This window comes from Syngnathus typhle, linkage group LG6 (assembly GCF_033458585.1).
Source record: "Syngnathus typhle isolate RoL2023-S1 ecotype Sweden linkage group LG6, RoL_Styp_1.0, whole genome shotgun sequence".
Taxonomy (NCBI): Eukaryota; Metazoa; Chordata; class Actinopteri; order Syngnathiformes; family Syngnathidae; genus Syngnathus; species Syngnathus typhle.
Window position 1 is genome coordinate 4,530,685 of NC_083743.1, and position 26,881 is coordinate 4,557,565.

The 26,881-nt window shown below is 43.6% G+C and overlaps 1 protein-coding gene across 1 annotated transcript; it reads right to left on the reverse strand.

The window, feature by feature from the left end:
* Window positions 1–613: 613 nt before the first annotated feature.
* lrfn1 (leucine rich repeat and fibronectin type III domain containing 1) lies at window positions 614–5,793 on the reverse strand. The gene is made up of 2 exons (XM_061281095.1): window positions 4,412–5,793; window positions 614–2,513 (listed from the first exon to the last, which is right to left on the reverse strand). Exons 1-2 carry the CDS (start codon window positions 5,791–5,793, stop codon window positions 1,631–1,633), a joined length of 2,265 nt encoding a protein of 754 aa, XP_061137079.1. The 3' UTR covers window positions 614–1,630.
* Window positions 5,794–26,881: the final 21,088 nt, after the last annotated feature.

A 26,881-nucleotide genomic window follows, 5' to 3' on the forward strand; every position in this document is an offset into this window, starting at 1 on the left:
TAAATAATTCTGGCAAGATGAAATATTCATGCGCTCAACTTGATGTGCGAAGAACGCAAAGGGAATCGAACAACTCGTGACACACGAGGAAGGATTCCGATTTGAGTGATGCGTACATGTTTGACACATTTGAACCAAGTCTCACGGTCCAACTACAAACCCGTTTTGACAGACCTGTGTTTGATCCGGGTTCTGTTGACCCGTGTTTGACCTATTGACCCTTTTATGACCCCAAAATCCATGTTTGATACAATGACCCATCTCAATTTCTTTTTCCCTGTCAACCAATGTAATTCGATACAGATTCACGAGTACTGGACGGAGCGAAAAATTCAACACACGGACCCGCCGTTTGACATATAGCGAGGTGCGATGACACAGGTTTTTAATGTAAAAACTTGCAGCCAACACCCAAATGCTTTGTAAAAAGTCATGTGACATTATGACTTACTTACTTTTTACATAGTTAGTACACATACACCAAATGTTTGAATATATTCATATAGGTCTTCCTTTGCGGTTTGTCGTCTTTTTTTTGATCTAGACCAGCCAGATAAGGGTTAATAATATACAGTCACATCTGGAGCAACTTTGCACATTCCAGTCCCATGAGAAGCGAGGAGGAATCCCGTCACTGTTAAGAAACGTGTAAAATACGTTTTTCTTTTTTTTTTTTTAAACCCGTTAAATTATTACTTGGTGTTGATACATGTCCTCGTATCTTCGTGTCTTCTGTGCACAAATGTTTTTTTGTGTTGCTGTTCACTTGAAAGTTGCGCTTTTTTTTCTCTTTTTTTTTGAACAATGAAAGAAAAAAAACATACAAACCTCACACGGACGGACGGGTAAACAAACAAATCGTCAAAGGAATGACGAGAGTTTTTTGTGGTTGTTTTTTTTTGACGACAGCGAGCAGCATCCTCCATTTGTACTTTTTTTGTTCCGTTGGTGAGAATTAAGGCACTGCTGCGTTAAAGAAACATAGGCTGACAATCCGCACGTTATTCCTTCTTCCCATTTTCAATTGGCAATTGAAATACAAAAAATGAAAGAATGGCTGATTATTATTATAATTAATTTTCGGGGTGAATAAATCATGTTTTATGTCGTTTGTCGGTTTTAAGTTGAGTTTGGTTTACATTTGGTCAAAGGTGCAAAGATGAATCAAACAACTAACAGTAGATTACGAAATTAATCTATTCTTTTTTGAATAATCAATTTATCATTTGGAGACTACTTTTATTTTATTTTTTTTACAGTAATTATTCTTTGACTTCTGTAGTTTTCTATTAAACCCGAATGATCTTTGTGTTGAATCGGAATAAAAACATTTGCTGTGCTTTTACTTTGAAAAACAATAATCTAAGGACAAGATGTGAGTCTTCAGCTGAAATGCACTGTAAACTTTACGGGTGAGTTTGACACCTGTGTGTTGAATTAAAACCAAACAAAAAAAAAAACTAGAGAAGAAATAATTAGTTCTATTCTCATTGTTTGGATTTTCAATTGCCAACTGAAATGGGGAAAGAAAAAACGAGGCGCAGATTGCTGACAAACCTCTCTGGCGTGTGTAATGGCAAGGCGGGATGAATGGCCAATGTACTTTTTGTCTGTTTGGCGGCATGTCGGCTCACACGGTGCTTTCCAGCATCCACTCGGTGCTGCTGAACGTCACCCGGCGGTTGGCCAGGGGCGACGACTCGGCGTCCAGCTGGTTGGTGGAGCGGTGCCACCTCGTCCTGGCCCGCCGCGGGTAACTGTGGCTCTGAAATATGGAGTAGTCCCCTCCGTCGAAGGAGAACCTGTGCCGAGTTCGCGCCAGTTCGCCGGGCATCAGCAGCCCGGCATTGGCCAGGAGTCCCTTTTTGTCCACGAAGCGCGGCGCCTCGGCCGAGCCGGCATTCGGGGCGATGAGGCACAGCGACATGGTGGAGCCCGTCAGGCTGCTGTCCGTCTGCGTGTCCTCCGGCGGCAGGCTGCTCCTTCGCTTCCTCGACGGAGGCAGTTCCACGTCCGGGACGGCGGAGGGCGCCCCGACGGCCACTAAGGCTCTGGTGTCCTCTTTCTTGTCACGGTCCACCTTCGGAACCAGCGCCATGCATTCCTTGGAGCCCTCGCGCTGGCCCTCGTCCGAAGCCTGACCGGATGCCGAGCGCTGCAGTCGTTGGTGGCTGCCGTTGGACTGCGATCGGACGCCGGGGCCCGCCTTGGCCTTGGTGTCCTCTGGCCCGACGTAGGCCTTGTAGCGGATCATGAGGATGACGATGAAGACCAGGACGGACGCCACGATGATGCCGCCGATAATGATGATCATGGTGCCCCCCAGGAACTGGCTGTGCATGAATCGGCACGGGCTGACCTCGTTGTTCGTGTGGAACTGGATGCAGCCTACCACGCGCGTGGCCGTCAGCGACGTGACGCCGTCGTCGTACACGGCTAGCACGCACAGGTCGTACTCGCGTCCGGCCGCCAGGTCGTTGATCTGGAAATCCTTGTTGGTGGGCGGGATCATCCTGTAAGAGCGCATGAAATACCGTGTGATTTGTGACAAAACTCTCAGAGCCCCCAGCACACCAAGTTTAGAGCGGGTGAGATCAGGTCTAAATTGTGGCGCAGGTGGTGGAATGCGATTTGATGCAGGGTCAAGCTATGTCAATGCCAAAAAGGCGGCAAATGAGAGTGCACTTTAGGTTAGACACAAAAATAAGGAAAATGTCTCCCTTAAGTCGGATTTGGATGCTTGTTATCTATAGATAATATTCCTCTGCGCCTCAGAGCAAACCATCTCAGGGCTTTAAACCGCCCGAAAATTCTTTTATGACTCATTTTGTCTGATACCACAGCTCAACGACAAATGTTTTATTAATTCACCGGATGACTCCATTAACCCTGGAATAGATGCCACTAGCCTACATTCGGTTTGTGCGTCACACACTGTGAATCACAGCGCGGCTTACAGTATACTTAGTTAAAAACCCTAATTAGCCCTTGCTCTATTTATGCATCAATATTCACGTCATGTTATTAAATGCATGAAAGAATACAGTACACACACGACTGGAAATACAGTACTTAAACGTATGCAAATAAATGGAAATTCGTGCGTTGCAGCCGTCAGAAAAGCGCATTTATCCGAGTAGAACGAACTACTGGTGCGGTTCCTTTTATTTACGACTATTTTCCAATGTCTTCGAAATTCCCATATGCAGTGAATATTTTAATTATTCATATGCATCGCATTAGAATGACAAAAAGAGCCATTACAAATGAAACTATGAACAACCCCTAAAAAGCACACAGCGCTTTCAAATTTTGTGCCCTACTTTATCATCTGACGCCGTTCATACATAACAGTAATAATTTAATCCTATCAGGATAACCCCCAACATTTTCATTCCAAATGCCTTGACCAGTTATCAAGTACTTGCTTATTTCCCCGTCCCCAATAAGTAAATGACGCCGGGCCGACGGCTAGCAGCAAGCCTTTAATTAGCCAAACCGCATGTAATCACGCTTTGTGTTGCAGCAAATTAATGATGGCCGTTTGGCTGAGTGCGCGTCGTGAAATGTTGCTGTTGTTATTTATCGTGGTGTAATGATCCTGCAAAGAAAGCCCTTTCCTCCCGCCGTGCAATGCTGCGGGCCAAATAGAGACCTCAAAAGATTTCATGTCAGCCAGCTTGTGTGTGGACTTTTGTGGCTTTTTGAAAAGGGTCGGTTCGTGGAAAAACAGCCACAGGGAATTCTCGCAAGACTTTGGGGTCATCGGATGCTTTTGTACTTTTTCCCAGTGTTGTGATAGCTGGGGATAAGTTTGAATGTTAAGACCTACTTAGAGCTGTTGTTGCTTTGATTCCGGTAGGTTTCTACTTTCTTGTTTGGCTTCTCACTCAGAACTTGTACTGACCGACATTTTGCAAACAAAACGTGTAATATCTTGTCAAGTGTTGATTGACCAAGTACTCGACTCGTTTAGTACTCGTCGACCATTACTGTTCTAACCACGATAGGTTTTTGTTCACGTCCTGGTTTGGAAGTTCAAAAGACTCTTTGACTACCCTTTTTGTGATAAGCAAATAAGTTTGCTATGGTTTAGGCGGGCGTATGCTCGGCCATCTGTTTGCGCTTTTGGTGAAGGAGGAAGGCCAAGCTGCGTTAGCTTCTCATGCTATCTTTTACCTGTGACGCTAACTGCTTCATTATTCACACAGGCTTGTCACTAATTACCAAAAAGGTTTTGGTCGTCTCGGTTTAAAGAGATGAATGAATAACCGTGCTGGCTAGTTAGCATTTCTATTTGTGAATACGTATTTTTCAACTGCTACGCGGACTTATTCAACCACTGTATACTTAATTACGTTGCATCTACAGGGATTTGCCACGGAGCAGATGGTAACACGTCTCGACTAACCTGTACACCAGCGTGTCGTCAGCGGTGCTGTTGTATTGGATTTGGTACATTCTGATTCCAGGGATGTGACGCTCAGACGGCCATCGGATGACGGCCGACGACGAGGTCAGCTCGGTCACCACCACTCTCCTGCCCTGCTTGTGCTTGGTGTCGTTGCCCGACTTGGACGAGGTGGTGATGTCGGACAGGCCCGGGTCTTCGCGCATGTGGCCCGTGTTGTTGACGAACAGCGGCAGCGGTATCATGTTGATCTCCACGGCAGCCGTGGCGATGCCCGCCGCGTTGGAGGCCACGCAGTTGAAGGCCCCGCTGTCCTTCAGGGTGGTGATGAGAATATCGAGGGTGCCGTTTTCATACAGGATGGTGCGGGAGTTGTTGTGGACCAGCTTGCCGTCGGGCAAACGCCAGTGGATCTTTGGCTCGGGATCGCCGACCGCCTTGCACTTGAGGGTGACCCCTTGCCCTTCCATCACGTGAGGCTTGGTGGTAAGGTGTTTGGTAATCAGTGGCGGTTCGCAGATGAACTCCTCTTCTTGTATGGACCAGAAGTACTTGTCCATGAGGTGGTCGGGCGAGGCGCAAGTTTCCAAGTCGTCTTCGCGGGTCAGCCGACGGAGCCAGAGCAGCTCGCAGTTGCAGTGAAGCGGGTTGCCCCCGAAGCTGACGGCCAGAGTGGACGAGCTGGAGCCCTTGGCGTCGGACAGCACCTGAGCGTGCTGGAACAGGCTATCGGGCGGCAGCTTCTGCAGCCGGTTGGACGTCATATCCAGGCGGACCAGCTTGGTGAGCAGGGTAAAGGTACCTGCTCCGATGTGGTCGATCAGGTTATGGTCCAGGGTGAGCGTGTTGATGTTAGTCATCTGGGCTATGGCTTCCCAAGGCAGGGTCCGCAGGTTGTTGTTGGACAGATCCAGGTCCTCGATGGTGGAGACAAACTCGTCAAAGGACGTAGCGGCGACCTGGTGGATCTGGTTGTTTCCGAGGATGAGGTGCCGCAGGTTGTTCAGGCCTTTGAAATGGTCGCTCCTGATGGCGCTCAGGCGGTTTCCATCCATGTGCAGCGCCCGCAGCGAGCGGAGGCCTACAAAGGCCTGCGGAGTAATCTGGCTGATGGTGTTGCGCGACAAAGTCAGGTGCACCAAGCTGGTCATGTTGAAGAAATCCTTCCTGCGGATGACGGTGATGAAGTTGTCGGTGAGTCGCAGCTCCACCGTCTTGCGGTCGATGGTGGGCGGCACGAAGAGGAGTCCCGTCTTGGCGCAGAGGAGCGTCAGGGTGGGCGACAGGTGCTGGCAGATGCAGCGGCCGGGACAACTGTAGCCCTTCGCCAGAGCACCGCACAGGAGCACGCACAGGAGCACGCACAGGATCAGCCGCTCCATTTTCAATTGCGTTCCTGCTCCTGGACACAGAATAAAAACAGGATGAATAAATAGCACCTTTAGGTGAGCCTGCTGCTGCTGCAAAAATCCAAAGATAGAAGCAAGGTATCATTGCAAAATGGAATATGCTTTTCACATCTAATGACACCTTGGATGATGAAAGGCTGCAGCGACACCATCGTAAAACATATCCGTGGAGACTTTTAAGGCAAATAAGCATGCTTGTGTGTCTGAAGCCTATTATTTACAGAATGATCACATCTCTCTCAGTCAGCATAGACGGCCAGTGAAGAAATAAAAGTTGCTTGTCAAGATATCAATATTTTCACACTCCTGAGGCTTCTGACAAATGACACAAAATGAGAGCGCAAAACTAGGGGAGGGTTAGCATTAGTTGGGGGTAAGTTGGCGGTGACGATTTTGGGGTTGTGTAAACCTCGGGTTAAGAAAAAAAAAAAAGAGTTGTGCAGATCTAGATAAAGATTTAGGGTTCAGGGTTGAGATTAGGGTTAGGACAGCTGTGCAAATCGTAGCAACAAAAAAGCCTGGAGGCCTCTTTTACTAGATGACTTCTTTTTTGAGGAAGCTCTGATTTCTATTTAGGGATATTGATTTTACTCTCGGGGAGAACCCGCCTGTGGGTGACAGGTGGAAAATGTGTTCTCGGGCGGGAGCAAACAAGAAGCCCCGGCGGCGGACAAACGCGGATGTCGTTGCCAGACGCTCTCGGCCGCGGCCTTGGCATCCGTCTCGGCGGCAAACGGCGAGAGCTTCATTGGGAATGAGGAGCGCGTGTTAGCATCAATCAAACGAAGCGATGAAAAGTGACTTTCCATTTGCAGACCGAGGAGACGACCTAAACGTGACCCCTTTTCGCTACCTGTGACTGAAAATATTCCATTTAACATCTGAATTAAAAAGCAAGACGCTAACGGCCATGGACAATCTGTCGAAGCTAACTCACGCTAACCTAATTTATGCTAATTGAGAGTATTAGGACACATTTTCTAATTGTACAATCTTCAAGCGAATTATTACTGCTTGGAAAGAGCCCCCACTGCTTGGAAAATCTATTCTTAATCGAACCGCTCCCTTTTAACGAAAGATAAAAGAGAGTTAAAACTGCCGCATGTGCTTTCTGTTGACAGTCAAAGGTTAAAACACTTGCGCATGCAAGAACTCACGCGTGCACAGCGTGAGAACATTGCCAATCCCCAAGAGAGAATTTATTTATGCAGGAAAGCCTTGGCGTTGTCAGAAATTATTTCTCCAAATTCCCTCGATTAAAAAACGGGCATAGACTTCATTGGTATGAAAAATGAAAACTGGCCGCCCACGCTTGTTTTTGCGCGACCTTGCCGAGCCGCATTAGCATTCGCACTTCAACTATGTCACAAAGCTCGCGTTTTCTCCCGAGGAGCATCTGTGCTGGAATGTTTTCTGCCACACTGCTGAGGATATTCCATTGATCTTTCACAATTTCAGGGAGGGCAAGGAGAGGCGACGTGTGTGTGTGTGTGGGGGGGGGGGGGGGGAGTTGTTGCCAAGGCAACTCCCAGTGTCGAATGTAGGTCTTTGAATTCAATTAGGATGATACTGAGCTTCCATCTTCATGTCAAGGTGGGAAGGTGAAGCAGATGTGAGAACTTGCAAGTAAATTACTGCTCCTGTTTTCAACACGGCTGGAAACCAAAAGAGGAAGTGAAAACCGACTAAAATCAAAGCATTCATGAAAAGCCGCTCGATATACCGGCTGACAAAACTTCGCGAGGTATTCATAAAACTCAGTCTAACATTTGCCTTGGGCCACATCTGCAGCTTCTGCAGAGCACGTTTTCCGCCGCATTTATTAGCCTACCTGGCCCGTAAACACGCTCCAAAATATACGTGAAAGCCTTTAAGGTGAGCGTGATTTTCTCATCGATGTCTGAAAGACAACAAACACGCTCGGCGAATCCACAGAGCCTCGGCCGACATCTGCCGCCGCTGCTGTTTGCTCACGGAAGCTTGAATGACTTGGAGCGGCGCCACTTTGAGCTATCATCGCTTTAATGAAGCATGTTTACACGCGACCGTGTTCGTTTGAGGTTTCTGCCTACTATTTTTTTTTTTTTTAAAGGGACTTTGTTGTATCGCTCATTGGGAAGGAGGAAATCAGTTTCAAAGTGTGATTTGAAGTCTGCAACCGTAAACGTTGTGATGCGAGACCAGCAAGCGACATTTTGCACATGATATCTTTCCATTGTACCCATAAACAATTAACGAGTTCTTTGAAAATAACCAAACAAATGCAGAGGATCAAATAATTATTTCCTATTATTATTTTATTACCGTATTTTCCGGACTATAAGGCGCACCCAAAGACCTAAAATTTTCCCAAAATTATATATGGACCAAATTCCTAAATTTAAACTGGCCCGAACAATTGTGTCATGAAATCAATCATAAGTGGCCCGCTGAAGACTATGAATCAAAAAGACTATGGATCATTATTGTGTGGTTATAAAGTAATTTGTTGTGTTTGAAGTTGAAATAAAAAAGATAAAATGGAGAATGATTTGAAATGGATTAAAAATCTGACATGATGCATTAATGGTGCGCCTTATAGTCCGGTGCGCCTTATATAAGGACAGAGTTTTAAAATGGGCCATTCATTGAAGGTGCGCCTTATAGTCCGGAAAATACGGTAATTGTAATTATTATTAATTAATTATAATGATTTATTTTTATTAATGTGCTTGCAGTATCAAGATATTTTTTGTAAAAGGAAAAAAAAAATGTGTTCAGTACTTTTAAGGCGCAAATGAGCGTGCGTAATAAACCAGCTGCTAACAATATGAGTGTTTTATTCCTTTTCTGTTTGACATCAACAGTCGTTTTATGGTATGCGTGCGTGTCAAGATGGTCCATAAAAATGTCTGCCTGTAATGTTAAAACACTTTTACCATCTGCTGGAGACAACAGATTTGTTCTATTTCCATTCTATCCTATGGGAGAAATTTATTGGACTGCGCACAGCACACTCATTATGCATGCATGCAACTCCGATTCTGCACCAAGCCCCGCACGTCTGATCCCACTCCAACATAGCCACCCACTCATGCAGGAACATGTAAACATGCTTTACATACCGAAGCAGTAAGTGCACCGAAAGTAAGAAACAAAGTGGATACATTAACCGTTCCTGTGTGTTTGTCGTTTTTAATCAGCCCATTAAGCGAGGATGCGTTAGCGCTCGGAAAAGACGCCGACAGCGAACACGCGTTCCGTGTCAGATGGTACACGCTTGGGCGTCTTGTTATCGGGGTTTTTTTTACGCTTAACGCGTTCATTTTTAAAAACGGGCAGAGAAGCGCGGCTCGTAAACATGCCGTCGATTTGAATAGCACATCAAAAACTCATCATAAACAGGAGGGAATCAATCGGGGCAATCCGATATGGCTGACAAGGTTGCCTCGAGATAGATAGATAAATAATTAGATAAATAAATAGATAAATACACAAACAAATAAAAAATTTTAAAAAAATAGATGAATAAATATAAATAGATAGATAGATAGATAGATAGATAGATAGATAGATAGATAGATAGATAGATAGATAGATAGATAGATAGATAGATAGATAGATAGATAGATAGATAGATAGATAGATAGATAGATAGATAGATAGATAGATAGATAGATAGATAGATAGATAGATAGATAGATAGATAGATAGATAGATAGATAGATAGATAGATAGATAGATAGATAGATAGATAGATAGATAGATAGATAGAACCAAATGTCGGAGTCTATTATGGTCACAAATATCTCCTGTTGCATTTTTCAAAACGACACTGGACTCGAATGGAAATGCATTTTCACAATAGCACAAAATCACCAGTGGCTCGATTTCCAAGAAGGTTTTTGCTTGGCTACCCACGTGTATCTAATGCTGCGGATTACGTCGGGGATGCAGCCAGAGATATTAAATAATGAAGAGCTTTAAAATCCTTCATGGGCAGCGGCATCGTTTGTATGGCATGACAACACACACAATGTATTCATCCTGAGATCCAATGCAAGCAGGAGCAAAACAAATTGAGCCTTGAAAAAGATAATAATTCTTCAATACTAATTCTATGTTCTTTTCATTATTTCTCCCTCTGGTGCAACAAAATAATCTACAGGGTAGGAAAAAAATAGTCCACAGTAAAATGGATGACATGACATAGAATTGATCCGATAGCTCCTGGGGCTAATTTGTTGACGACTCTAGAAAAACGTGAGATGACTGGGAAAAAAATCCCAAAAAAGTCAAACATATCATGGGCACATCACTGCCTCACATTTCCAGTATTGGCAAATCTGAAAGAAAGTTTAAGCTAGCCACCGTTGGGAATGTGACATTGAAAACTTTTATCGACAAATAATGTAGCTTCCTGCAGACAAACGTAACACTACGGAGGGTGACATTGTCAGCAATTAGATGGCGCCGACGTTGAACTGTGCTTGGCCGTGACCCTCCCCCGTCAGGATGGCGGCCTAATTGACAGCTCCGCTTCGTCCTTTTCAACGGACCCCATGCGCTTCGAGTCATTTCTGACCGCGGCTCGTTCGTTTTAAAAAGCGGGCGGGGGAGAGGCGGGTTAACGTAAACGGGGCGTCGAATTTGCATATTCTAACGACGTCGGTATGAAAAAAATGCGCCTGCGTTTGCATTCAAATCTATCAATGAGACACTTAAACCTTGGTGACTTTGGTAATTATGTTCTCTTCCAGACACAAGGTAGGAGATTTATTGAATAAACATGCGCCTAATTAATTGCCAGCCTGTTGTTTTCCATTTGAATACCCTACTCTCACAATTAAGACACCCATAATTGACTGTATTAATCATTCCCATGCAAGAAAGCGGAAAGGAGTGACTCCAACGCCAACAACGGGCTGCTTTGTTTCCTTTGCATGTACAATGACGAAACTCCTCCTCCACGGCAGGTTCCAGGTTGTTCCGCTAGTTCGCAGATGTCGTTTATACGGTTAGCAGCTGTTTTAACGTTCTTGTGTACTACCGTAATTTTCGGACTATAAGTCGCGTTTTTTTTTCATAGTTTGGGTGGGGGGCGACTTATACTCAGGAGCGACTTATATACATATATATGTTATGACTTATAGTCCGAAAATTACGGTACTCACTGACTGATTTCTCCGTTTCACGGTTCACCGCGGTTTTAAAAAAGTCAAGGTTGCAGTTACCTCCAGCAGAGAGGGGAGGGGCGAGCAGTTACACCAAACTCCAGATATAGATAAGCGAAAGTTAGCCACTGTGCTAATTCCAACATGGCTGCCTTTTTGGGATGTTGATTAGTGAGGACAAGAGCTATAGAAAATAGACAGGTGAATATTCCACACATGACCGCAATTGTCACACACAAAAATTGTGACCGCAGCTTAAAATATGCAAATATGGAGTAAATAAATTAGAATGATCGCGTCTCATTTTACCCAATTAGGTCATTCGAATAAGTCACCTGTTTCCTCAGTCATTTCCAAATTTCCCTCTCTGCCTAGTGTGTCTACGTAATCAAGCTTGAATAATGTCGATTTGCATGCTAATGAGCTCGCTCCGCCATGTGAGCCCGACTTAGAGTCTCATAGCAACAGGCCAAGATTGCGATTCCGCTCACACGGCCCCCGCGAGTCATGAGGATGATGATTAGCGATGCTGTTGTTCCAGACGGGCCGCGTCACTTTCCCGCGCAGATTACTTTCCTGGCTGAGCCAAAATTATGATTTGAACAAACAGGCTACGTTCACACCGCAGACTCTGAACGGCTCGCTTATTCCCTCCAATGTGTTTGTCGCCGAATTGTCTACTCACGGAAGAATCTATTTTTTGCTTTCGCTGAAAGGAAGTTCCATTTCCTGTTATCATGACAGTTACACACTTGGAGATCCGACGCGGACAATGCTACTTGGGCCTTTTTGTGCACTTCTAGAATCTCATTTCCCCTAATAATTTCTTTTTTATCAGCCCTCCAAATCAATCAACCTTGAGCTTCCGTTGTACACCCGGGGTATTCCAAAGCCTTCTAATAGACACCTTCATATCTGATTCCTGACATTACATTCCTGCGACGCGCACGGGGAAGCTGAGGCTCATTGAACCCTTCAGAGAAACTGCTGAAGAATCGCACACTATTGAACGGGGAGGCGTTAAAATAAGAGAGCGAGGATGATAACAGCAGGAGTCGATAACAAGGACGCAAAGGCACGGTGAATGACACGGAGCCGACACGGTGCAATTCTCATCTCTATTTCTGGACTGAGTTATTCTCAAAAACAGTGCAAGATTTCAAATTGTGTCATTCATGGTGTGGATTGTACCGGATTGCCTTCTGCTTCAATTTGTGGCCTCCAAGATCTTATAGAACGATGCAATAATCATACAAATTCTGATTTATGAACACTACAAGTATGCAATCTTTGCCATTGATATTCTGCGCACAGCTCAATATTATCAAGACTTGGCTGGTCGATTTTAAGACACGGTGGCACAGCCTACAAGTACCTCAGTGCAATGTGACCAGTTGAAACGGCAATAAGGCGGAACTAACGAGCTGCAGCATAGAATCGCTTCAAAAATCTTTCCATAAATGATTTTCCACTTAGCACAGGCACAGTGGAGGAGCCAGGATTTTTGTTTCCCCTTTTCTGGTCTGCAAAACATTTTTTTTTCGGTTTACAAACACAAAAAAAATCCTCAGAAAAGGCAGATGAAGATTCATGATATGCTTCCTACGAGGTATGGGTGGAAATGTTGGGAAAAAAAAAAAAAATCAGAAAATACCCAAAAGTCAATTACCTGGGGGTCGGTGCCCCTACTGCCCCCCCCTCTCGCTCCGCCAGTGAATCCTAACAGACTACTGTATATAGTTGCCATGGTAATAATAAAAAAAATAAAATAAAAATCACCTCCTTGTTTCAAAGTCCAACCACTACAGAAAATACCCAAAAGTCAATTACCTGGGGGTCGTTGCCCCTACTGCCCCCCCTCTCGCTCCGCCAGTGAATCCTAACAGACTACTGTATATAGTTGCCATGGTAATAATAATAAAAAAAAAAAAAAAAAAAGAAAATCACCTCCTTGTCCAACCACTACAATTTACTCCTTTAATACTTTTGTCTGCTCTACGTTTCATCTCACCCCTCTTGAGACACAAAACACACCCGCACACCCGTAGACCTGTATTATATATGCTGCGAATCAAATTAACTCCACACAGGAGACAACCATGTTTTTCCATTAGGGACCCCGGCTGTTCAAATCTCGCTTCTCGTGCATCATTTTGTTCCCCGCGTCAAACCTAAAGTAAATATCCAATGTTCTCGTTTGCGTAAAGCCTCCGTTCCGCTCTACACACTCGAGAAGCGCAGCCAGTGAGAATGAAGGTAGCGTAAATCTATTCTTATTATAAAGAACTTAATTGATACAGAGAGGACTGCGTGGGGTAGATAATGAGGTGACACACTTTGACATTATTTTATATCCAGGCGGCTTTCACACTCCGGGGTTTCGTCTCTTGCATTGGCGGAACGACACAGAGCGATACAGGGGGGCCTGAAATGAGCCACAAATAGATCATTTTGCTTTCTTTTATGACAATACACTCTGCTTTTAGGAACTTTGCCTAGCTTACAGGCAATGTTTAAAGTAACATTTTGTAAAAGCTTGCTGTAGCACTCTAATAAAAGTTACTACAAATCAAATGACAATTAGGAATTTCACAAAATGTATGATGTTGAACATTTGTAGTCAGGGTTGTATTATTATTATTATTTAACTTAGGTTTATTTATTCTAAGCTTAGTAAACATACACACATCATGCTATATTATTTACATTTAAATGAAATTATTTTCACTTTTTTTTGTTTTTTGTTAATGCAAAGTGTTAACCTATCATTGGTTAAATTATTATTATTATTGCACTTGAAAACAATAAAAAATGGGAAAAAATCAAGATGCGTTTCAGCTTCCAACAAAGAATATATTTTTACATTTAAGTGGTTACCCTACAGTCCCTGTCATTTTTAGAATGTTATAATGTTCACTAAAACAATCAAAGTTGAAACATATCTTGAATTTTTGTTGTTGTTGTTGTTGTTATCAACCTTGTAATTTCCAACGCTACAATCGCATCTTTGCACATTACCCACTAAATGTGCTCACAACTTGGAAATTTGTTCAGTCTAACGCACCATGCTCAACGGAGCAGAAGAAGATGCTAATGAGCTATTTCCGCCGTACATACAAATGTCGCTCGACACGTGCAAAAATTGGGACTCGTCAGCCTGACGCCGCCAGAGAAAAAATGTCATTTGCAACGTGACACTTATTTCCACTCCCGCTTTTGACAAAGCTCTCAGCCGTTTGACAATGAATCTTATTTAGTTCCGATCCTTTTTCACTATTTGGCATCGTCTATGTGCACAAACATAATTAAGGCTGATTTGTCATTAGCAAGTCATGGATTAACATCAGACACAAACGGCCATTTTGACCTCGTGAAAATTAATTGTTGTCGTCTCATTACAATAAAAACAAAATATTCCTAAGCACGGAGGGGAGGGTGAGGGGGGGCAATCAGTCATCGGAAAACGGTTATTACACTCTAAAAAAAAATTTGATATGCTGCTTGGTTCGAAAGTAACGGTAAAAAAAGAATAATTGTTTGGTTGTTTTGTGCTCAAGTGAACTTAACTACTTTTCATAAAGTCAGAGTAAGAAATTTTTTTTTTTCTCTCACCCCGGCTGTAATAATGGCCAATATCATTTTCTTAAAGGACTCGTAAGGAGTCGAGTAATTATTTTCTTCTTTTGCTACCTATGTGAAATCAACTTCAAAAGTACACTAAAGTGCGAGTGCTTTTTTTTTCCTTTCCCTTTACAGTGGTTGAATAAATTATTTTTTAGAAAGTCGAATCCATCCATCCATTTTCTGACCCGCATACATTTGTGAATCACTTTCCATATAGTAGAGCTAAGTCTTATGTACGTCGGTGACAACACGATATTAGCATAGAAGCCAATACAACTTGATAGTCCGCTACACAATAGATGATAGAAATACTAAAATTGTGTCGACGTGAAGCGTTTTCAGGCCGAATCATCGCGTATTGTTGCTGTGACACACATTTATTCGGTCGAGGATGACGTAGAGCGAGCGAGTTCATTGCGAAGTCATCGCTGTGCTGCCGGCAGGCCTACAAATAATTAGATCACAAGCCGTTTGACGGAAATGACATTATCAGACATTTTCTTTCAATGTCTGCTGCTCGTTAATTAGCGCCTTTGATGAATTGGCCACTAAATCGAAAAGGCGGTCCAAAATGCCGCGCAATTCCAACCAATTCCAAACGAAACGTTGGCATGTCACATCCAATTCCCCCGGAGTGCCGTTTTGCTGCCTTGTTTAGAAGAAAAAAAATGATTTGATAGCTGTTTTTCATTTTAATCCGTTGTTAAGAAACACATCAAAAGGAACGGCACAATGAATTGGGTTGCAGCATTTAATCACGACTCATAAACGAGTTCATCCAAAACGTTGTATCAAATGAACATGAGCTCGATTGTAACAAAAAAAAAAAGCCCCAAAACTGGCCAAATTTGGGCAAGACACGGCACAAATCCTGGAATGGTTCCAAGACACACGGATTTACAGTCCGTCACACCGATCAACATTTTATTTATAAATTATTTAAATATTTCTTATATCATTTTAAAAATATATATTTTTATAAATTATTTCATTTATTTTATTTTATTATTAAAGCTAAACTCCAGACAGGAGGGCTTGAACCAAGATTCAAACCCAGAGCCACCATTCCACCGCGCTGCCCGAATTTGTTTTCCACTTGTTCAAATAGCATTTCAATTAGCGTCCAATTTGGACGCTTCTTTGGCACAAATGGTCGCAATAAAATAACCAATCAAACAAGTTTTCTTTGGAAATAAAAGCCTCTCGCCTTAAGTGACCAATTCTAAATTGAGTAGCCAGCTTGGCAATTTCATCATATTTATTTATTTTTTATTTGGGCTTGCACCAGGTGTGTGATCCGTCCGCTCATTACAAGCGGGGAAATGAAGGGCTCGCCGGCCAATTAGCGGCCACCATAACAAAATCTATGAATAATAGATCAGCTTGATTAGTTTCAGGTATTCCCGCTGATCAAATCCAACCATAAAACATCAAAAGTGAACGAGATGAAGACGAGCAAGGGTTGGGCTATTTTTCTATTTTCCGCCATTACGCCACTTTAAGAGCAGCTCTGTCCATTAATGCTCCATACAAGGCTGCTCATTGCGCTGCCAGGAGCCCTTTACGCCATTGCCGCCTCACGCCTCCTCCTATCCGGCCCGAATAGCGAATTACAGTTAAAAAAAACAAACAAAAAAAAATCCTAATTGAGTCTTGAAACCCAAATGAGAAATTACAAGCCAAGCTTCAAAGCCTAATATATTTTCAATATCCCAACCAGGGCTTGAATCTCCAACTTTGCCTTTCAACCATAATTTGAGCCCCAAACCCAAACCCAAACTTGAAAACTCAATTGGGAAAAACTACAATGTTCCGTCTTCCAGGAAGCTCATATTGTTTTCAAGAGCAGCTCTCAAGTCCCTTAAGTGAAAGCAACTGTACTTGTTATTGACTGAACTCCAGGCTTGACACCCACATGAGAGTCTCCCTCCATTCCCTCCCGCTCTGGGAGTCTTGTTTAGACTCAGTCAAGAAAATAAAAGCCCTGATTATGCTATTTTGGGAAAATAATGTAAATGGAGTCTAGAAGTCAGCAATAACTAATGAGCGCGTGCGGGCGGGGAGCTTGCACGTGTTTTTGTGTGCAATGCGGGGATGGTTTGACGTAGCAAAACAAAACAAGTGTGTTAACAATGCCTCACCACCCCCGCCAACTCCAGAAAGCGGATGATGGATAAAAGAATCAATCGACTATGAGCTGGCCTGTGTCAAGACGAATATGTCGAGGAGACTCCGCCTCCCGTCGAGAAGAGATTTGACAGCGCAAGCAGCATGGGCCCGGCTGGCTTCGAAAACATTACAGCTGACTTACGCTTTGATGTTTCCTCATATACACTAAACCCGCCAAAAAGAGAAACGTGTGCCATTGCGCTTTATCTAGCGCCTTTTAAATTGAAAATATTTCGACATCCTTATCTGTCACAAGCACATAAGCGTCGAGCCTAACCCAGGTTTGAACCGTTACTTTGAATTATTATAATTAGTTTCCTTCGGAAGGCCATTTTGACTGTCAAATGAATGGTAATAAAAAATTGCTAGAAACATCGAGCTTCTTCTTTTAAAAAAGTGAAGACAATTTGACACAAAGTCGATGCACGATTTGTGTTTGGGCCATAGTTTGACATTCTTGCACCACATGGGAAAAACCCTAGCCCAACCCTTACCCAGGTATGAGACCCGACTTTAAAACCTTAGTTTTAAAATCAGCGAGAGGCTAGAGACACTCCTCTGAAAGCCCTACATTAACTTGGAAGGCCACTTTGAAATCCGCTTCCTGGCTTCAAACCACACTTTGAAACGCCAACTGTAGTCTCCTGTTTGAAACCGTAACTCGGGCTTTCCCCTTCAGGGCTTCCACTGTACTTGGCCGTTTCAAACGGATCCGCTATATATGAAATGGCATCAGACAATATATAGAAGGTGAAAGGCAAGACGCTACGGTGTCTTAACACGGCGACGAGTGCTGTTGACCCGAAAGAGAAACGGCTAGCCTTGATATTCCAAGACAGAGAAGCGGCCCGAAAGAACACAAGGCAGGAAGACGGCAGGCAGGCAGGCAGGCAGCTGCAACACTGAATAGAGAAGGCTAATAACTTGACCCCTTTTCCCTTCCCTCGCCGTGTGCCGCCATCCCGAAAACTTGGCTTCACTATCTACTTAGAGCGCCTTTTCACGGCTGCGGGCTAGCATCACGTTGTGCGCGCAGCCGTGAACGAGAGGGGGGAGTTGTGTTGTTGCGCCGCGTGCCTCCGCAGACATGACAACTTGAATTAAATTCCTCTTCAGAGAACAGCAGGCCAAAAGACACCCAAAGAATATTACCATTAAAATCTTAAAACAAATCGCAAAACCACGGTCTTTTTGGTTATGCATAACGACTGAAGCTACTCATACGGGAACCGGCTGTAAGGTCCGACTCAGCAACGCTGGAGGGCTAATTAGCCAGTTCCGGCCATCCCCTTTGAACCATAGTGCAAGCGGGAGCCATCCGAGATCTTTGTTCCTATCACTGAGCAATTTCCTCTCGCCAGGTTTCCGTCCGTGGCGGGTCAGAGGTAGGCTGACTTGCCGGCTTCCCACGGGTCCCTTAATGAAACCAGTGGACGCCCGAGTTGTGTGCCAATCACATGAAGAGGGGGGGGGGGGGGGGGGGTACCAGTAGACAGATGCTGAGGGGGGCTACAGGTACCCAGTGCACTTCAAATGTGCCCAATTCTTCACGGCTGACGGCTCTCTGAAGACACAGCACAGATCATTAAATCCATCCTTTCATGCGCCAGCATTTAATGAACACTCGCATGCGATATGATGTAAGGCTTGAGTGTCAGCTACGGCTGCGCTTTATGGCCCATTTCAACTTCGGAGACTCCACCAGCAAATGTCCTTAACCCACACGGATCACATATTTTAGATTAGGAGCTAGCTGAAGGCACTAACTTCTTCTTCTTGAGGCCACCTGGATGAAAATGTTTACATTTAAAATCGTTCTTTTATGTATTGTTGGAGAACCCAAGGTTGGGATTTTCTTTCTTTTGGTATGTTCAGCGGTTAGAAAGGGGCGTTTGCGCCGTAGTAGGAGCGAACGCAGCCAACTTGATTCCTTAGTCCTTTTAAATTCAGCGCAGTAGAGGTCAACATTGCGGAGGATTGAGGCGTGGCAAAGTTTATTTGATAAGGAACCACAAGAAGATCTTAGCTCTGTCCCAAAACTTTGGATCAAAATGACTCCTAAGGCTTGGGTAAAAAGAAAAAGTAATTCTGACCTAATTCCATCCTGGCACCTGCACTTTGACGGTCTTCCCCGTAATGAATGGCCATCTCGAATATGCATATGCTGCAGCTGGAATGTGCTGATGCGTCACTGCTAACGCAACACTTTCCGCTAAAGGTTGAAGGAGGCAGCTGCTGAGAATCGCCCAAATTAACTCACCACAAATCAAGCCCTGGTTTCCATTGCGAGAGTCACATCAGTATCCTGATCAGCTGAATGCCCACTCGCCACTAGGGGGCACTGGTCGCGGTGGATGGCTGGATTTAGCCGGAAACAACCACCTAAGGAAAAGAAGCGTAGCGTTAAGCAGTGCAAAAAAATAATAATAATCTGTTTGGATCTGCGTTTATATCTTTCAAAGCGCCACCAAAAATAAAAAAAAGTCAAAAACGTCAAGGTTGCCAGTCCGAACGTGTCGACGTCAACAAAATGTTGCAGTGAGTTTTGACTTTCCATTCACCAAACAAGTCAACCCTGCTGTCAGCACTTTGTTCTTTCAAATCCTGAAAGGTCAACTGACTTTAAAAGAGTGAGTCATGCCTTTGCCTCTGCAAGACTATTATCAAGAGTCTTTATTCACATATTAGTCAGCCTCTGCAGTTGGTCCAAAATGTCGCCCCGAGACTTTCAACAGGCCCTCGCAAACGTTATGCAACACCGACGCGGTGCGTTTTCACGTTATTCTGACGGGACATTGCGATTTCCTAGGAATGCTGTTATCAATTAAACACCTCAACTCCCTATAAATAATGTTGCGCATTGATATTCATCCGTTTCCGACCTTTTTGAATTCGCACTATGCCCCCTAGGGGCGACAGAAAATACCCAACAGGTGTTCAGTGTTTACTAGAGTGGGGAATATTTCATCTCTACAGTCAGACAGAATATACTCAACAGATGGATGGTATTAAATTTGTATTTTATTTTATTTCTCCACAGCACCGAGGTCTGTTCGGCTTGAAAATAAGTGAAGAAAAAAGCCTCGCCCGAGCGGGACCGATTGCGCAGTCATGATTTTGTCCTAGATAGTATTTCTGGGCAAGAAGGGCAATATTCCTCAACACACAAGGGAAGCAGTCATACAGTCATAATCTCATTCAATGAACGCGCTCCTTCTTCACTGGGTGGCCTTGGCTGGGATATGGATGTTGATCTGATTACCAAACGGGAAGGAAGCAAAAGCAACAAGAGAAAAAAAAAAAACAGCTTTGGGGATACTAAGCCTATGAACGTGCGTCCTGTCATTAATATTTCACTGCATCATCATAGCTAAAGGAGAACAAAGTGAGAAAAGGAGCGGGCGGCTTGAGAGGACGCGATGAAAAATGGATCGTATTTTGACACGTCTTTGGAAAGGATCCCAGCACAACAAAAGAAGGAGGACGTTAAAAAAGGCCAGATGAAGATGGAGTGTAATTTACTTATCCTCCGCTGCCAAGCGGCAAGAGGAGAAAGCTGCCAAGGTCACTAAACTATACTTTGTCACAATCGAGGAGAGATTAGCATATGCCTCACACAGAGCCGCCATGCAAATACAGAATCGCTCATGCTAGCTTGACGCTACTGTATATCAATTTGGATTCAGAGGGTAGCAACCTGGGGCATGTCACCTTCCGCTACTCATCCAGCCAATGAAGAATTTATGCTGCACGGATTTTGCTTCATTTTTATTTATTTATTTTTTTAAAGTCATTGCCGTCCCCTTCGCTCCGCAGCCGGTGGCTAGCATGTCGAGGAATGAATCGAGGGGAGGAGGTAAAATTGGTGGCGCCATAAATGTCACACTCATTTCACAGTCTGCCACGCTGTCTCTACCTCCATATAATTTGAGTTCTCGTGTATGTGTGGATGCGGACTCCTCCCAAAGCCACCTGCGCCGCAGAGCAGCTACAACGCTACGATAAGACCTTCGCTCATCCACAATGGATGAACAAGTGATTTCTTTCTAACTCCATTTCCAGGACTGGAATTGTCATCTGGCACGAGTTGATAAAGCTGAGAAGCCGCTCACTAAATCTCCAACATGGCTAGCATCTGCTGGTAAACCTCCTTTCTTTTCGCACCTTCACTTGTTCTTATTTTTCCGACCGGCAAGGATATGATTTTAAAAAAGCATAAAACTAGGCGCTATGCCACACAACTTTGGACAAACGTGTGCGTCATTATCCCGCATCGTCTTCCTCAATGAAGAAGTGAAGGTTTCGGTTATTTTTGATGAGAACGATCAGAATTAGCTCATTAACCGCTCACCGTATGCTAGCACCTGTTCCGACTACTCGGTAAAGAAAGAAAATGCCTAATTAGCCAATTAGTCATGTGGCAGAAACTCAATGTGTTGAGGCACTTGGACATTAAGGGTGTCACTGCTCTCAATTAGATTGACTTTTTTTTGTTTGTTCTTTTCCCCCTCTCGTTTGTTTTATAATCATTTGCAACATTGGAGTTGTCTTTTTGTCAAAGTAAATGGAGAGGCGGAATGGAACGGATGGTAGCAAGCTTTGAATTCACTTTACATATGTTACAGTTGACGCCTTTCAATGTTTCTTCTCCACGGTATTTCCGAGGCTTCCAAGATGGCGAGGTGTTCCAAGCAATGTCCAGCCGGGAGGTGGCCCCGGGGCAAGACTAGGACGTGCTCCAGTGACGATGTTTCACGGCAGGCATGGGACCGCCTCCATCTTCCACCGGCGGGACTACAAACAGGGAAGTCACCGAATCCCTGCTGAATCCGCTTGAGCTGATGGAGCGTCATGAAATTTGGATTGCATCGCCAACATATCCCCAGGAAGGATTCGTCCAAAGGCAGCAGATAGTGCCAGTGTGATAGCGATCTATATCTGGGTCTTCTTCTAGATGAATAAATCCGATACTCAAAGATTCCGGAACATGCCCGTCCACGAGTATTGGAGCGTCAGTGGCATGCATATTTAAAGTGAGTCTTAGGTTGCAAAGTCAGTTCAAATCCAGCTAGCCAATCATCCATTCCTCAAGTCAATTCATCCATGAATCCATTCGACTCTACCTCTGTCTCCAGGCTGTCACTGAAGCAGACTCCAAAAGGTAACTCAGACGTCCTTCAACCCCCCGAGGGACCAAAACAAGTCTTGGAGAGTCAATCAATTATGGATTTGACTGAAAGCATGCATATTGAAGGAAGTCACCTTTCACTGCGCTTCATTTCCCAGGTATTGACACTTGTAGCCGTTTACCCTCCAGCGGACTCAAAGAAGGTCAGGCCACAGTGGAGCAGAGGAAGGAAATCCTTCCGACTAACATTAAGAGTTTTTCTTTTAGTTTGCAAACTAGCAAAGTTGATGGTTTAACTTTGGGTTTTACTTTAGGATCAATCATAGCAGCACTGGCAGGTTTTTTTTTTTTACATCAAGTGAGACGAAACGGTTTCAGGCAAATCACGCCGATTAGACGATTACCTTCTTTTTTTTGACAGAGTTGCGGGGTAGCTCGGCATTGACTGACCGTGAAATCTCGGAGATAAGCCTTTCTATCACACAGAAAAAGATGCGTTGCGGAAGAACTGTTTTTATAGATCCGAGGGAGGACAGTTGTAAAGTCTAATTAGCTATTTAACGCCGCTGCTAAACTCAACGGTATTGCTAAAACAGAGCGGGAAAAATAAATGCGTTGACAACCCAGTGGAGACTGAGTTCATATAAAATCTTTCAAATCGGTGGTTTGTTGGACTGGATTGAACCGGCTTTGACGATACAGCGTACCCTTTAACTGTCCATATGTTTGCTAGACCTCCCGTGCTACATTCTATTTCAACAAAAATCAGTCCTGATGTTAATCCGTACGGATCTGATGGAGCAACAGCCAAAATCAGAGTAGGTCAAAGCTCCGCAAACATCAAACATCCTCATGCGGTTTTAATCAAAAGCAATTGGCCAGAGATAACTCGTTAAAATATAACATTGAATCAAGCTCATCTAAATAATAAACCAACTTGCGTTGAAAATTGCGACTTAAAAAACGAAAAGCTGTTCTTTTGCGCTCCGCTTTACATCTTTCATGTAGGTTAATCGTTGTCTTGTACGTTTGTTTTCCGCCTTGCATGCGGCTTCCTTTTTGTAGTGCTTCCAAACAGTCCTCATTAGCAAAGTTCTCATAGAAGAAGAAGAAAAAAAACTCGTTAACATGCGTACTCAGTGAGAGCTCCAACTACATCCACAACACTAATAGGACTTCGTCTTCCTTGTTGGCTTAAAGTTAAGCACTAGCTTACAAATGCAGACAGACCCATCCATCTCCATGGCGACTAAGCAAACTCCATCTGCTGATGGAAAGCGGCTGAAACGCTTGAAAGCGCAGAGAGAGAGAGAAGAAGAAAAAAAAATCAAGGGGGATAGTTTGAAGTTGGCAAATAGGTGCAAGATTGATGACTTTCAGACTGTGTTGCTGATGAAACATTGTCTCATTTCATTTCAGGGAAATGAATGAATCACACAGGAGGATTAGACTTGGCATTTGGCTCAATCTCGAGGAGTAGCCTTTCAGTAGCCTATAGCTTTGCTAATTACTAGCGTAATCCCTCCACAGGTGGCTCTATGAATCTTCTGATTTCATTGTGCACACCATTTGGCAGTGTAGCCGAGCTGCGTGGCGCAATTTGTTGAAATACTAAATGCGGTTAACTGGCAGCAGAACAACACAATGGTCGGCTTGCGTACAGAACACATAAGCGGACAAAGACGGCTTAACAATGATTTAAAAGTGTTTTTTTTCCCAACTGGTAGGAGTGAGCATTAAATTGTCAAGTTGGATTTTGAACGAGCACAAGGCTTTTGTTGTACTTCAATGGAACAAATCATAAAGAGCAAACGATCACAGTAATGTTGTCCAATTAGTTTTCAACAAGCACCTGAAAAAAAAAAAGACCAAAACTTGTTACTCTAAATTGGTCTGTACTGTAATCCTGTGGCAGAAACATGATGATCCATTTCCCCACCACATAATTTCATTGTGTATCCGAGTCTCGTTTTAATGAACCTGTTTGCCGAGCGGTGTAAGAAAATAAGTCATCTTGTGACAAAACAAGCTAGTACTTTCAGTTTTATAAACACGTTACAGTTTGAGTATGAATGAATGCCGTAAGAATGATGAATCACTGATTTCGAAGTTAAGAACTGTGACGTCATTTTCAGTCGACAACAGGCGGCAGTACAAAACAAAATGGCCGCCCTCTGATATGGACAAAAACTAGTTGATGTTTCCATTCCACAAACGCATAAAAGTACTGAAAGGGTGAACGTCAGATTTGTGTCGGACATCTAAAAGCATCCACTGTCGAGAACTTAAAACCATTCCACACTTCAGTGTCTTTGTAAAAGTCAAGTCTGACGCTCTCAATAAAGGCTTTACAATGTCCCCCCCCGCAAAGTGCCCCATTGAGCTTTAACCTGAGACGGCAAACGAGCGTCGTGAAAACCAAGCGATTTCACACCTCGCCGACTGACTGCCGCATAAAGCGAGCAGCCACCATCTCCTTGGAGAAAAAACAAACTGGATCACCGTTTAGCCCAACTGTTCATTTGTGTTGCGAGTTAGCTTACTTCCTGACTTGATGGCGCCACGTTAGCCGCATGACAAAAACGATAAATTCAACTTCCTTGTGGCAACACAACGTCAACAATGCTTCCAGAGAATAGGGTGAACATTATGCTAAATTCTGGCATCCAGATAAATGTTTAGCATGACGCGCATTAGCATATTTTGCTACGCACGAGCCATTAAAGAGGATTACCAAAGATTGCAAATTTGCACAACACATGAAGCGAGCAAAACAAAAAAGGTACTTGTGTGGCATAAGCCCCAACTGTATCAATGACGTCGAGACGCTGCGGCAACACATTTCGCAAGGGAGAAAACAGCTCTTTATCATTTTTTACTCCCCTCTGCCCTGCCAAAAAACATTTTAGCAAGCGTAGAGCACAAGCATAATTTGCGGAATCAATGTGACAACTTGTGTAAATCCTCTGCTTGTACTTTATGATTTTCACTCACATTAACATAATGAAATCCTCCGTTAACCCTTAACGGGGACATTTGGTCCCGCCCTTATTTATACTTTATGACAAATTGTTAGCCTCTGGAAACATAGTCAGTAGTTATGGAAAAAGCGTTTCAACCTGACACACATTTTTATTTGAGTTTCATTTACAGGATTTTCAACCTTTTACACTTCATTATCCGACACTAATAATCTCACCGAGCTTATTATCTCGGGAATTGACGTTGCTGCATGCTCTACGTGAGGACATCATTTTTTTTCACTTTTTAATGGGATTTTTCGGGGAGCACCAATAAGTCATTACAGTGAAAAGGAGAAGAAGAAAAAAGCCATTACAGTGAATTTGGACTGACAAATCAAGTGTAGGTGGACAACCTTGAATTAAATGGGGGAAAAAAAAAAAGCAATAAAAAGCGGTTACCAGTGCGACATAAGCCCTTGGCACATATCAATGACTGCAAAAGACACAGCGTCAACACATTTTGTAAACTTGCAGCTTTTATTATTTGTTTTTACTACCCCCTCTCCCCCAATAAAGACAGAAAAAGCCGAAAACAAAACAAAAAAAAAAGTATTTGCTGCAGCCTTTAGCTCGATTCGCTAAACGAATGTGGCGAGTTTTGTGTAAACAAGAGCCGGTGAATGAATCACAACAGCCGGGCGGCCGTTTTCAACTTGACCCCGCGCAAAAAAACAACAGCACACAATAAACAAGAATAAAAGCTGGGTTAAAGAGTAAGCGCTCTTCATTTCCGGTCTGCCCTGGAAACGTCCAACCCGGACGTGGAAATGCCGTGTAATTTGTCGCCGGGCTTGATAAGGCCATCGGTGACACATTCAAGGGAGGGGACGCAAGCAGGCTATCTGAACAAGTCGCCTTATTGCTTTGCCCTGGGATCAATGTATTTAATTTGCCTTATTGCTGTGTCTTAGTTTCATCTGATAAGGAGCAGTGAGTTCTTTTTTCGAAACCGAGTCCTCAAAATCTGAGTAGTCATCGATACCAAGTGCCAATACCACAAATTCTTTTATGCATATTTTCCCTGTATGAAAAAAATGACAGATCATTCTAAATGAATAATATATTCAATATAGCAGATTTCCTAAAAACTGCATCAAAAAAATATGGCTTTTTTTTTTCCCTTCGAATTTCTAGTTCCTGTCCCCAAGAGAGTTGCAGACAGCGGCAAATAAGCCTATCCCCCTGCTTGAACCTCTGTGGCTTAAACTAAGATGCAGCTTATTTTGAGATTTCTCCAGATTCCCAGGAGTGTCATTCTGTTTTTCTCCTTTTCTCAAAGTCACATTTGATCGAAAAATCGGTTCCGTTTAACCGTCTGCTCCATTCAGAAGAGCGAGAAAATAAATGGGGAATTTAACATCAATCTTTTATCCTTTTTCATTTTCTGTGACGCTATAATTACATCCGCGTCTTTCCCGCTATGTAATCCACCTGCCATCAATAGACAAAATGCTTAAAATAATATATTGAATCATAAATATGCCTTGAGTGGATAGTTTCCGGCAACAGCCTGCTTAGATTGCATTCTTAATATTATTCCATGCGCACCAATACATACATCACCTCATGTATTATTGATTGACTTTGGCAAATACGGTCACGGCGCCGCGAAAAAGAGAGCCGTGTAGTATTTTGTAGGCGTCATCATGGAGTCCTCCTGGTGCATTTGACAGCTGTAAACATACGCACACTGCTGGCACGACTGCACTTGCCATCTATAATGGATATGGAGTCGTGTGGAGTGGAACAAGTCACCTCTTGTGGGATGCTGGGACTCTTGGAAACGTTCGCTTGCTTCCGCAAATCTAAGCTGTGGCTGCCACGAATGACAACTAGGAACAATGTGGGGAAAAAATGGCCGCAAACGGCAGCCAGGAGGGCCGAGTACCGGGTATCGGTGCCTTGGTATCGGTACTTAATAAAGTTTATTAGATGTTTTTTTTTTTTTTTAATTATCTGTCATT

Coding starts and splice junctions, on each gene's coding strand:
- lrfn1 (XM_061281095.1), bottom strand. CDS start 5,793: ATGGAGCGGCTGATCCTGTGCGTGCTCCTGTGCGTGCTCCTGTGCGGT. Junction 2,514..4,411: donor GACGACACGCTGGTGTACAG/GTTAGTCGAGAC, acceptor GCGCTCTTACAG/GATGATCCCGCCCACCAACA.